The 13,953-nt window shown below is 44.2% G+C and overlaps 1 protein-coding gene across 1 annotated transcript in view; it reads left to right on the forward strand.

Annotated features, from left to right (window-relative positions):
• Positions 1-13,953, forward strand: part of INPP5B (inositol polyphosphate-5-phosphatase B) — a 738,051-nt gene that overhangs the window by 21,176 nt on the left and 702,922 nt on the right. Inside the window, exon 3 of the mRNA XM_069223977.1 lies at positions 12,263-12,292. Within this exon, the coding sequence (XP_069080078.1) occupies positions 12,263-12,292 (30 nt within the window). The remainder of the gene's footprint in view (positions 1-12,262; positions 12,293-13,953) is intronic.

Genomic DNA, 13,953 nt, shown 5'->3' on the forward strand with positions numbered 1-13,953 from the left:
ACTGCACACTAGCAGCAGTATTGGTTACATGGACTCCTTGGTACTAAAATTCTGTGTGCAGGATTGTTAGGCCCACTCAGGTAGCCCATGTCAATGTTCGTTTTGAGTGTTCAGTAAGGAACAGTCTCGTTTTGATCTACTTAACCCTTAAGCTGAGAATCCCCTAAAAAGGTATAGGATTTCCATGATTATAGGCCTGAAAACATGGGCTCCCCTATATCAGGATGTGATTGGCAAAGAGATAGACCCTGTTCTTGTGAGTATCTGACCACCAAAATCCCTTCATGGGTCACCTTGTCTGAGCAGATGTGCCAGAGGTTCTTCTGCTTGAGTGAAGAGGAAGGGTGACAGCAGGTACCCCTGCCTCGTGTCCCTTTGTAGCTGAAAGGGCTGGAAAAAAATTCTCTCCTCGCTCGGGCCTAGGGTGACTTGTATAGTACCGTAGCACAAGAAAGGTATGTGGAACCAAATCTGACATGCTCCAGGATAGGCAGTATGGCCATGATATTCTCTCAAATGCCTTTTCAAAATGAATCACTATTATAGTTAGAAAAATGCGGGCGATAGTGTTGTGCAGTCTGAAGATTATGTGCCTGGTATAGGGGTGTGGCATCAACCCAGCCTGGTCTTTGTGTACAAGGTCCATCACTATGGTAAACAATCATATGGCCAGAATTTTGGCCAATATTTTAGCCTTGCTAATAATTAATGAGATCCATCTCTATGATATGTTAAGGTGTGCAGGTTTGCAGGGCTTCAAAATAGGCACCATATGGAATACCTTCAAATCCTGCGGTAGGGTGCATCTTCTCTGGCTTCAGTATAGAGGCCCAGGAGGGGTTATACAAGTATTGGTGTGTTTATAAGAATAGAACACTGAAATGTAAGACATTATGATAGTGCATCAGCAATGGTGTTCACAAACAATCAAAGAAACAAGGGTCCCATCCACCCCACTCCATACTTCAAACAGTGAAGTACCTGTCAGACAAACCTGGGGCAATGCCCAATAACCAGGTAGCAAGGAATATATCTTGACTGCCCAGTAGCACCTAGCTAATGAAACCCTTATCAAATGCGGCAATTGGTACAGTAACCATGTCTATGGCCATGTCCAGCAGAAGAGTTCCACAATGGAACATTTGAAGAGTGGAAATCAGGAATTCAAAGGGTGCCACAACAGGTAAGACGTCTGTGGGAACAGGTTTGTCCCCATCCGCCATCAGCCTATTGTGGTTTTACAGTTGTACCTAGGACTGACCATGATTTAGGGGAGGACAACAATCCCACTCTCAAGCACATCAAGGCTTTGTTGCAGGAGTGCTTGGAGTTAATATGTATCTCCTCCATAACTTTCTTGCTGGATGCCTAGATAGGGCCTTCACCACCATATCCGCACTTCTGCTCCTCAGGGCAGGAGCTCCGCCTTCAGCCTGATCCACGGCATATGTTGCTGCCATATGTCTCCAGCACCCATGCCAGTGCATGTCCACCTGGAGTAGCCTTTCTTCCACTGACCTCCAGACCTCCTTCTGAGACTCAAAGAAGAGGGACTTTGATTGATGGATTACTTTGAGCTTTGCTGGAAACAACATGTATTGAAAACCATAGCACTACATTTCTGTTTCACAGAGTCAGTAGTCTTCTGCTGCTTTTGCATCATCCTGGTGTAGTGGTATACAAAGGATCAGGTCACAGTCTTAGCTAAGGAACTGTGAGAGGATGGACAGATGGTGTTTAGGGGGGAACCAGGGGGCTGACGTGACCTCAAGACCTAATTAACTCATTGAAGCACAAAGCATTGGGTGAATTCGTGTCTTGGGATCAGAGATTTTAGCCAGTCTGATAGGAAATGAGCAGGGTCTGTGCCCTCGACTCCCTCCAGAAGACCTCAAAGTGGAGGTTGTTCCTTCAGGACCATCCCTCTGCATCCTCCCCACATCTAGCAGGTCTTGGGATTCAGATGTGAGGCACATAACTGTAGGTTTAAGCTCTCTTACCATATCTTCCAATCTGGAGATTTACTTCAGGGCCTGCTGGCCCATGTATTTTCTGACTTCCTGCACCATTATGGCCACGGGGTCCAACTCCGCCAATGGGCATGGCAGTGGCTGAGTATATCTATCTATCTTTCTTTGCTTGGGAGCTGTCTGTGACATGTGTTTAGCAGGAGGCATTGGCAGCACAGTCCGAAGGTGCTCACCTGTGAGATGCTGAAAGGATAACCATCAGGGGGGAAGGGAGGAAGACCAGCAGACCCCCAATTGAGCAGAGAAGGCAGTTGCACCCAGGAGTGCCACCTCAGAATGGCCGGGGTGTGGAGAAGTATGGCAGAGCCGGGGAATCCCTTCAAGCAATCTGCTCACACAGATTGAAGGGTGATAGCCATCTCGTCTCCACTGCTCCCTGCCACAAATGTTGCGCTTTAATGTACTGGTAACTGCAAATGCATGATCGTGATCACAGCCAGAACTGAGAGTCTTCACACAGATGGTTGAGAGGTTCACCTTAGGCTAAGCTCTATGTCCCTCAAACTTTTTGCCTTCACAGCGAGGTCTGGAGAAACCTTCCACTTAGGCATCGCAAGGGCCCATCCTCACTCTCAAAGGTGCCTTGCAGACCCCCTCTCAGTCCACTGCACCTTCCTCTGGAGGCCTACCTATAGGATCGTCTCCTCACCTACTTACTGCGTGTCTGATTAGGATGGTTCACTAGCAGCACAAGTGGCCAGGGAACCCCGAGACGCAGCAGGTATCATCAGCACCGACCTCTGTGGCACCCACTGGGACAAGTCCCCCACCACCAGGGCTGCATGCCACCACTGTTTGTTCCTCACCAACAATTGTCAGTCTGCCTGGCAACATTAATTGAGTCTCGTGCCATACCTGTTGTCTCAGGGCTGCCGGGCTCTATATCGCTTAACACCGCAGCAGACTCCTCTCCTTAACACTGCCTTATCCACACTGCTCTGGTCACCGAGGATACGCTGCCGGGGACATCAAAGTCAGCCTGCATTAGGGGCACTCTCTGCTGCAGAGTTTTGAAGAATATAGAAGCCTCAGATGGAGCGTTTCTAAAACCCGCCTGCCATCTTGGTCGGTTGGCCACGCCCCCCCAAACACGGTCTTATCTGCTGGTGGGAAGGGAGAACTTTTGAATTCCTCCTATCTCCCTTCTCTGACAAAGATGGCAGTGGCGTGGTCACATGTGGAATGAGACTAATGATCAACCTTTACTAATTTTACAGTGTGTAGGCCATGCGAGGAAGCTGACTAGACTCAAAACTCGAAACCAGGATTGACTTAAAATGTTTTTTTTTATAATTTGGTCATTTTTCATGCTTTGAAATTATGTTACCGGTGCCCTGTTTAAAGTACTGTTGTATGATTTATTGCAAAATATACCATTATATACACTTTCAAGATGGCACCTGTATTGGCATATGTGTTACAACCTGAGTCCAATACAGTCTGCTTTCTGTTACTATGCTCTCACGATTTAAAATGGTTGCTCTCACTTAAACATGTATGCGTGATCACGGCGATCTAGCCAAAACGCGTTGCATGGATTGGTGTTCCCTTCCTTAAGAAATTTGTTTTGGTGCAGCAGCTCTGAGTTTGTTTGTTTTCTGAGAATCCGAAGTGTTGTTTTGAAGTGTGTACATATTGTGTATATATATATATATATAAAAATATATATATATATATATATATACACAAAAAAGAAAAGAGAGAACTCTGGGTAGTTCCCAAGATTAGGTGGAGAGCAGCTCCAGTAAGGAACACCCTGGAACACCAGCGACCCTCTAGATTCGCTCACCTCAAATGTCTGGTTTCTAGCAACTTTTTTAAGCATAGGATCAGCACAGCACAATCCATGCCGAGTTAGAATGGGACAAAGGCCCTCATGACAATGTTGGCGGTCTTTCAAATAGACTGCAGAGGCTGCGGGAGACAGAATACCGCCAGTGCAGGGTGGTATTTTTGGCTCCCTATTATGACTTTTCCTCTGGGCCAGCTGAAAAGTCATATCAACATTGCTGCCAGCTCGTAATAGAGCCGGCGGCAATGCTGATGTTTAGCGGGTGCAGTAGCACCCGTCACGCATTTCACTGCCCGAAATTCGGGCAGTGAAATGCGCAACGGGGCTATGCCTGGGGGCCCCTGCACTGCCCATGCCAAGTGCATGGGCAGTGCAGGAGCCCCAGGGGCACCCCAAGTCCCCCTTATGCCAGCCTTTCCATGGCGGTGTTTACCGCCGTGGCCAGGCTGGCGGTCGGGGACACATATTACCCAGGGCAGCGGTGCTTGCACCGCTGCCCTGGGGATTATGACCGCCAGTCGAAAGCCTGGTGGTATAGTGGAGGGGCCGGCGGTATGGCCATGGCTATTGCACCACGGTCATAATAGCTGGAGTACCACCGCCAACCTGTTGGCGGTGTTACCGCCAGCTTACCGCCAGCCGCCAGGGTCGTAATGAGGCCCAAAGTCTTTTGCTGTTTGTACATCCTCTCCAAGGTGTAAAATGACAAAAGCCTTTCACCACTCCAGGCACAGTATTACAGCTTTGGACTGGTAAAATACCATCTAAGCCAACCTGGAATGAGTAAAAGCAACCCCTGACATGTGTTTCGCTATCATTATAGCTCTTCAGAAAGGTTTAACTTTGTCCAGACACAAGGGAGCACCCAGTATAAGTAAAAAAAAAAAGTCCTTTCAGGGTTAGAGTGACGCATAAATTATGCAAAGAAGAGAGAACTCTGGATAGTTCCCAAGTTTCGCTGAAGAGCCAACTCCACTTAAACCTATATATATATAAATATATACGTTCGATGACATGTGTAGCTGTAGATACACATGCTGTGCATAAGCCCACCATCAAGTGTTGGTCTAGGAGTGTTACAAGTTGTCTTTCTTCGAAGAATGTTTTCGAGTCATGAGATCGAGTGACTCCCCTCTCAGTAACACTGCTCATAGGCATCAAGTCCTTTGTTAGATTGTTTTCTTTCTGCTGTCGGATTTGGACGTGTTTGGACTTTTCAGTTCGGTATACTCTGAACTTTTCTAAACTTTCGATAAAACGTCGGTATAGTTCAGATCGCATTTTCTTACTATCGATAGCTGATCCGATTGTAATCATCAAGTTCGAGTCGACGCTCTTATGGGCGACTGCACCCTTTCTGGGCCTTCTTCGATACATTATTTGATCGAATAATGTAAGCTCATGGAACGTACTCTGTTTCGTTTCTGTCCTCGGTGATGCAAAATTCCCTTACACCTATCAACATTTGGTGTGCAACCTCTGTTTGTCTCCCGAACACAGGGAGGAGACCTGTGACGCTTGTAGCTCATTCTAATCCAAAAAGACTCTTCGGAACCGGAGAGCATGTCAGATGGAGTTGGCGTGCAAGTCTACAGAACACACATCCGACATTTTCAGAGGATAACACGCACAAGAAGAAGAAGAGCAGCGTGTAGCAGTTTCCATCGAAGATTCTGATTCAGATCAAGACTCAGATGGGGACATCACACCGGCGCAGTATGTAAGTACAGCAGTCCCCTTACATCAAACAAAGACAATAAAAAAGACTGCTACACCAAGACTGCTCCATTGGTCTTCGGTCCTCCACTGCCTTCTGGCCATGGTCAGACCAGAAAAATACCTTCGGAAGACCAACCCTCGGGTTTGGCACCGAAGCAGAAGACCAAAGTGCAGCCGGCACATACCAAACAGGAATCGGAAATCGGACTCCTCCGCTTCAGAGCCGAAAAAGAGATTACCACTTTCGGATCTGACAGTTTTGGTCTCAGTCAAGCATTCCACCAAAATTTCTGAATCAACATATATCAGTGGTAAACGTTCTTCAATTACTAAGGAGTCTTCGGAGATTCTACCCATTTTAGAGGTTATGGATACCAAAAAAAGAAATATCCATATACACAAGGAGACAGGGAGGAGTATAGCATCTCCTTGTCCAGCAACCAAAAGAAAATTACCTTTTCAAGAGACTTCAGATGCTGGGTCTCCACCAACTAAACTCAGTAAGCAAAAGGAGAAGCAAAAGACAATGCAACTGCAGTCTTTACTACCTCACTCTCCTTATCTTCCTATTTCACCACCAACACCACCCTCACCCACACATTCAGCACAGTTTACACCACAGGCCTCACCTATGTCACCACATGAGGATGATTTCACTGATCCTCAAAATGATGTAGATCCATGGGATCTATATGATACAGATCCTATTTTACACAACTGCCTATAATCAAGTTATGGTCAGGGCAGCAGCATATCATAATGTGCAGTTTAATAGTGATCCTATTGAGGTTGATTTCTTGTTCAACACATTAACATCTACTCATAAGGAGTATCAGTGTCTCCCTATGTTTCCAGGCATGCTTAGACATGCTGAAGATATATTTAAAGAACCAGTAAAAGCAAGAATTATTACACCAAGGGTAGACAAAAAATATAAACCAGCACCATCTGACCCAGTTTTTCTTAGAGCACAATTACCACCTGACTCTATAGTAGTGAGTGCAGCAAGGAAAAGGGCTAAAAGTAAATCTACAGGAGATGCCCCTCCTCCAGAGAAAGATAATCGTAAGTTTGATTCAGCGGGTAAAAGGGTGGCTACTCAGGCTGCTAATCATTGGAGGATTGCAAACTCTCAGGCACTTCTTGCAAGGTATGACAGGGCTCATTGGGATCAAATGGAAGATTTATTGCAATATCTTCCACCAGAGCACCAAAAAAGAGGGCAACAAATAGTGACAGAATGGCAGGCTATTTCTAATAATGCTTTTGTATATGCTACTGATGCAGCTGATACAGCTGCAAGTGGCATTAACACCAGCATAATCATTAGAAGATATGCATGGCTAAGGGCGTCAGGATTTAAACCTGAAATTCAACAAGCAGTTCTTAACACACCCTTTGACAAACAGCATCTATTTGGCCCAGAAGTAGATACCATAATAGATAAACTTAAAAAAGATTCAGAAACTGCAAAAGGCATGGGTGCTTTATATACCACACCTATAAGAGGTAATTTTCTTAGGCCACAGTTTAGGGGTGGTTTCAAACCATCAACCACAGAGCCATCTACCTCTCAAAACAAACAAGAAGCAAGCTTCTATAATAGGGGCTTATTCAGAGGATCATATAGAGGACCTCAGTATGGAGAAAGGGATAAATCAACCACTTCCAGAGGTTCCTCTACATCAACAAAGCAGTGACTTATTAAACATCCCCACAGACCATACATCTCATGGGGGAGGAAGACTGGTGAATTTCTACTCCCAATGGCAAAACATCACCACAGATCAATGGGTTCTGTCAATTATCCAACATGGTTATTGCCTAGAACTCATTTCTACTCTGCCAAACATTCCCCTTCGTTCACACAGAAGGACTCAGGAACACCTTACTCTCTTAAAACAAGAAGTAGAATCACTACTCATCAAAGGAGCCATAGAGATAGTGCCTATATCCCAAAGGGATCAGGAATATATTCACTTTACTTCCTTATACCAAAGAAAGACAGTACTCCCAGACCAATCTTAGATCTCAGGCCCCCTCAATCTACACATCCTATCGGAAGACTTTCATATGGTCACTGTACACAGTGTCATTCCCCTATTACAAAAACAGGACTACATGACAGCATTAGATCTCAAAGATGCTTACTTTAACATTCCAATACATCCAGCACATCGAAAATACCTAAGATTTGTAATAGCAGGAAAGCATTACCAATTTAAAGTGCTACTGTTTAGGGTAACAACAGCACCAAGGGTGTTTACAAAATGCTTAGCAGTGGTTGCAGCATTTCTCAGAAGGCAACACATATATCTATTCCCATACCTAGACGATTGGCTCATAAATGACACAACAAAACAGAATTGTCATCAGCATACTCAATATACATTAAACATCATACACAAGTTAGGATTTACAGTCAATTACCAAAAATCTCATCTCCAACCATCCCAAATACAACCGTATCTGGGAGCAATTCTAAACACTCAATCAGGGTTGACATATCCAAACCCACTAAGGATCCAAGCTTTCCACAATCTCATATCTTAACTGCAATACAACCACAGTTATACAGTAAAATGAGTGATGAAACTTTTAGGGATGATGGCCTCTTGCATAGCCATAGTTCCCAATGCAAGATTACACATGTGACCGCTACAGTAGTGCCTTTCCCGACAATGGTCTCAAGCACAGGGTCAAATTCAGGATATAGTGCTGTTGGACCTCCAAACTTACAGTTCTCTGCAATGGTGGGATTACACCAAACTCTCAAAAGGGCAGCCCTTTCAAGACTCTGTGCCTCAGACCATAATCACAATAGATGCATCACTGATAGGCTGAGGAGCACACCTCTACAACCTCACCATACAAGGCAAGTGGGATTCACCCCAACAAACTTTTCATATAAATTACTTGGAACTCCTAGCAATATTCCTAGTGTTAAAAGCTTATCAGGCGCTAATCACACACAAGATAGTATTGAGATGGACAGACAATAAGACCACAATGTGTTATCTGCAAAAACATAGGGGGAACACAATTTCCCCAATTATCTCCCTTAGCTCAGGCAATATGGAACTGGGCAATTCACAATCACATCCAGTTACTACCAGAAAGTATCTTCCAGGCATACACAATCAACTAGCGGACCTGTTAAGCAGGATGCATCAACAAGTCCACAAATGGGAAATTCACCCACAGGTGATTCAGCAATATTTTCAAATGTGGGGAACTCCAGATATAGATCTGTTCACCACAAAATAGAACGCAAAAAGCCTAAGCTTTGCCTCCAGGTACCCACGCCCTCAATCCAAGGGCAAAGCTCTATGGATGAATTGGTGAGGAATATTTGCTTACGCTTTCCCACGTCTCCCACTAATTCCATCTCTGATAAAAAAAGATGAAACAAACCTCACTCACAATGATACTCATAGCTCCAACCTTTGCACGTCCACATTGGATCTGTCTTAAGTACCACATCACAAGCTGCCAAACAGACCAGACTTGTTGACTCAATGAAAGGGTCAAATCAGACATCCAAATCCCAGCATACTCAACCTGGCAATTTGGCTCCTGGGATCATAGAGTTTGGCTATTTACAACTTCCATCTGAGTGCATGGATATTATAAAAGAAGCGCGCAAACCCACGACTAAACAATGTTATGCAGCTAAATGGAAACACTTTGTATACTATTGTCAACCAAAACATATTGATCCACTTAAAGTGTCAGTAGAAGATAGTGTTTGCTACTTGCTTCATTTACGAAAAGCAGACTTGGCATATTCATCTATTAGAATTCATTTAACAGCTATAGCTGCTTATCTTCAAAACAGACAGCAAACCTAATTGTTCAAGGTTCCTGTTATTAAAGCCTTTATGGAAGGCCTTAAAAGGGTTATTCCACCTAGAATGCCTTCAGCACCTTTGTGGAACCTTAATATTGTACTTACAAGACTTATGGGGCCACCATTTGAACCCATGCATTCTTGTAGTCTACAGTTTTTATCATAGAAGGTAGCTTTCTTAGTAGCTATTACTTCACTAAGAAGGATTAGTGAAATTCAAGCATTCACTTAAGAAGAACCTTTCTTTCAAATCCATAAACATAAATTAGTTTTAAGAACAAATCCTAAATTCTTACCAAAGGTGGTTTCACATGTTCATATCAATGAATCGGTGGAATTGCCAGTCTTCTTTCCAGATTCACTTGCTGAAAGGGCTCTTCATACCCGTGATGTTAAAAGAGTTCTTGTGTATTATATAGACAGAACAAAGGAGTTTAGGAAAACAAAACAACTATTTGTAGCTTTTTCACAACCTCACAAAGGTAATCATATTTCTGAAAATAGATTAGCCTGATGGATAGTAAAGTGCATTGAAACTTGCTACCTTAAAGCTAAAAGACAGTTACCAGCAGCTCCTAGAGCACATTCCACTAGGAAAAAAGGAGCTTCAATGGCTTTTTTAGACAATATACAACCAGCATACATATGTAAAGCAGCCACATGGTCTACACCACACACATTTACCAAACGTTGCAGTGTGGATGTTTTATCTCGCCAACAAGCAAATGTTGGACAGGCAGTACTCAAAACAGTATTCCAAACTACTACAACTTCTACAGACTAGCCACCACTGATTTAAGGGAGGACTGCTTTACAGTCTATGCACAGCCTGTGTATCTACAGCTACACATGCCATTGAATTGAAAATGTTACATACCCAGTAGACATCTGTTTGTGCATGTAGTGCTGTAGATTCACATGTGCCAACCCTCCTCCCCGGAAGTCTGTAGCCATTGTAGTATAATATATTGTAAAAGTGTATTTGCATTGCATAGACATCTTCTTTTTTTTACTATATACACAATTGTACACTCTTTACTTCACCCTTCTGTTGGAAAACAATCTAACAAAGGGCTTGATGCCCATGCGCAATATTCCGAGAGGAGGAGTCACTCGATCTCGTGACTCGAAAACATTCTTCGAAGAAAAAACACTAGTTGGTGGACTTATGCACAGCATGTGAATCTACAGCACTACATGCCACGAACAAATGTCTGCTAAGTAAGTAACATTTTCCATATATTTCATGATGTCAGTGAAACTACATTTGGTCTAATAAATGCACATTCACACTTGTTATTCCACTGCAAAAGTCAAATATAAGTTTACTAACTTAGTAGAGCAAAATAACATCTTAAAAACAAATAAAAATGGACAAACGTCATGGCATAAACCGTATACACAGATGTGCAGAATGTAATATGCTATTTATTACCATTGTCGAGGGAGGGTCATCATGAGCCATTTGAGAATTTATCTCTTGCAAGTCAACGCCCCACCCTCTGCACATGCGCATAGACACTAAGGCCCTTATTTTGAGTTTGCCAGACGGGAACAACCGTTCGCCAAACTCCTGACAGGGTGCCACCACTGTAGCGATGACCTCCCCTGTGGCCCCATTATGACTTTCTCACTGGGCTGACGGGCAGAAACCAAGGTTTCCACCCATCAGCCCAGCGGGAAAGTGTCAGGAGCATTGGCGCCAGCTCGTAATCGAGCCGGCGGCAATGTTGTCATCCGCAGGGGGCATTAGCACCTTTGTAATGCACACTGTCTGCACAGCAGACAGTGCACATTACCGAGGGTGCTGGGCACGGGGACCCCCGCCCTGCCGATGCCAAGGGCATGGACAGTATAGGCCCCCCATGGCCCCCAGCACTTGTTCTCCACCATCCTGGCTGATTGCACCCGGCACACACCGTCAGAGTCACCAATCCCAATGTTCTCTTGGTGGTCAGACTGCCCGGGTCGGAATGTATTGGTCTGACCACCAAAATAGCAGCGGTCTGCCCGCCACCACTGGTCTGGCAGTCCTAGGACTGCTAGTCTCGTAATTAGGCCTTATATTTTTTTTTTAAGAAACACATACTACAATAGCGTATAAGGAAAGTAGACTACATTTGGAAGAGAAAAAAAAGTAACCACGAACAGTGCTGTATCTTTAAACAAAAATCCATTTTCACTCTCTGTTTTGTCAAAGAACACTTTGTGTGCAGTGCTCTTGTTTTTAGGGTCGAGCCTGCGTTGCATGCGCTCGCGCACGCGTATCACAGCGAGACACTTTAGTATTTAGAAAAGGGCTCGGAGCCCTGTCAACTTCACGTCAGTGTTTTATATTGGTTCGTGGGCTTGCCTAATAAAATCTGCTTGCTTTCATTAGTCGGAGGCACGCATACGTCATGCCTTTTCCGGTAGCTAGCCATCCTCGAGCGCAGCGACCAAGTACAGAAAACATGCGAGGCTCGCTGTTTTCCATCGGGCTCGTGGACTTCTTTTTCTCTAATTTACGAGCGCGATCTCGCTTGGCAGAAGTCGAGCGCTTTACATAGTTAATTTCACTTTTTAGGGTTATGTACATAAATGCACTTTTGCCCGATAGGTGAAAAGTCGGGTTAGGAGTTTACGACGCGATCAGCTCTAACATGAGCAAACGCGAGACCCGTTGCATTGTAAATGCTTGTTTTATTTGTAATGTGCACTTTCCAGCTGAGCCTTCACTAAGTACTCTCTCGTCATGTGCCTCTATTGATAGGCCTTGATCTGAAGAGATGGCTGCGAAACCCCTTTGACGAAATTACAGTTTCTGTTTAATTTGAAGGAAATCAATGCAAACAAGAGAAGTGAAAAGTCTTATTTTCTTATGTTTTACAGTTCTGCCCCGTGACAGTTTGCAGATAATTGGTAAGTGACCCACCCTGCACGTTTCCTTAATGGGCTTACAATACTTCAGGTACTTAACAATATGTGTCCTAGGGATAGTGCCCATGCGTTACATTGAAAAGAGGCACTACATCCCTAACAAAGGTGCAAAAGCCGTCACACATGTGAAAAGAGCTATTATTAATATGGCTGCAGTGGCTTGGCCTTTTTTGTTCGCTGAGTGTCCTCCATGCAGCCTGCGTCTACATGAGTAACTGCCTGCCATAAAAACGCTCTTATATGGAGAGGCAGATTTTCAATACGCCAGCCAAATGACAGTTTTGAAAACTGGAGTATTCCCTTTGTTATGAAAATATACCTTTTTGACCCCTTTTCAGAAAGATGGCACACCACCACGTGACGCCCTGAAGATAATGCCTCACTCCCTAATGGGCGCACTGTTCCTGGGTAGAACAATTACGACAGAGTTGGCTTGTGGAGGTTGTCATGTGGGGCAGGGCCACAGAAACTTTGTACTGGCAAATAAAAGAAGGAGAAAAAATATGCAGACATTTGCTACTTGCATGGTACAGAAAGGAGCACAGACATGTTGTTCCTATTCAGATAACAGAGGGTTGAGAAATGGATTGTACATTGAGAAAAGGATTTTGAAGCAACGTTTCACACACATCGCTTATGTATCAATTTTAGCGACTCCAGGGGATTTTAGTCAAACTTTCCTTATTGGATTTTCATAATATAACAGATACACATAGAACATGTCCGAGGAATTAACATCAGCATTAAAGGGTAGTGCTAACATGTTTTACAGTTTCCAAGAATATTGGTGTCATTATCCCAAAATACATCAAGTATTCGTGTACTGGAAAAGGAAAGAGGAAAAAAAGAATTGCAAACATATGAAATAATCAAAACAGAAAATAATAAAATGTACTCCACGAGAAGAAGCATTTAATATCTATCATTGAGCGCCCAGTTAAGGGTGCACGTAGTCTAATGTCTCCTAGTTCTGGAGGCAAAAAGCCCCAGGGGTCATGAATACTTTATATCTTGAAGAGGTGGAGTGCCCGGGTGCGGGTCGGACAGGCCGTAAGGGGTATGCCTCTGGAGAGAAAAGACACCAGTGGTCCCATTGGTATTCACAGTTTTTTAAACTATTTCTAAGAGTATTCTCCAAGCGTTCCCTGATCAGAGCTTGCCAGAAGTCTTGAATGCCATTGAGTAATCGAGGGAGCTGCCGGCATCTTGCACGCCACCACTAGAGCCATCTTGGCTGTCCCCAGGCGAAGCCACAGAATCGCCCTATAACTCGCAGTTTGATATTTAAGGGACTTGTCTCTAAGCCTTAGAAGTGTAAAACGCGGGGAGGGCAGGACCAGGTAACCCAATATGTCCTTTATTTGGGCTAAGATTTCGGACCAATATGCTCGGATCATAGGGCAGACTCACCAAATATGTCTAAAGTCCCCCAAGAGACCACAGCCCCTCCAGCAGCTGTCATCGGTATTGGGGAAGATCTTTTTGAATTTTTGTGAGGTATAAGTATCAGTCATATAAAGTTTTGTAGGGAGCTTCCCTAAAACCCATGGAATGGTTGTACCATTGGATGTCATGCCACAATTGGGTCCACTGGTCATCTGAGATCTGTTCACCCAGGAGGAAGGACTAGAACTCTGCATGGC

The sequence above is a fragment of the Pleurodeles waltl genome, chromosome 3_1 (assembly GCF_031143425.1).
Source record: "Pleurodeles waltl isolate 20211129_DDA chromosome 3_1, aPleWal1.hap1.20221129, whole genome shotgun sequence".
Lineage (NCBI taxonomy): Eukaryota > Metazoa > Chordata > Amphibia > Caudata > Salamandridae > Pleurodeles > Pleurodeles waltl.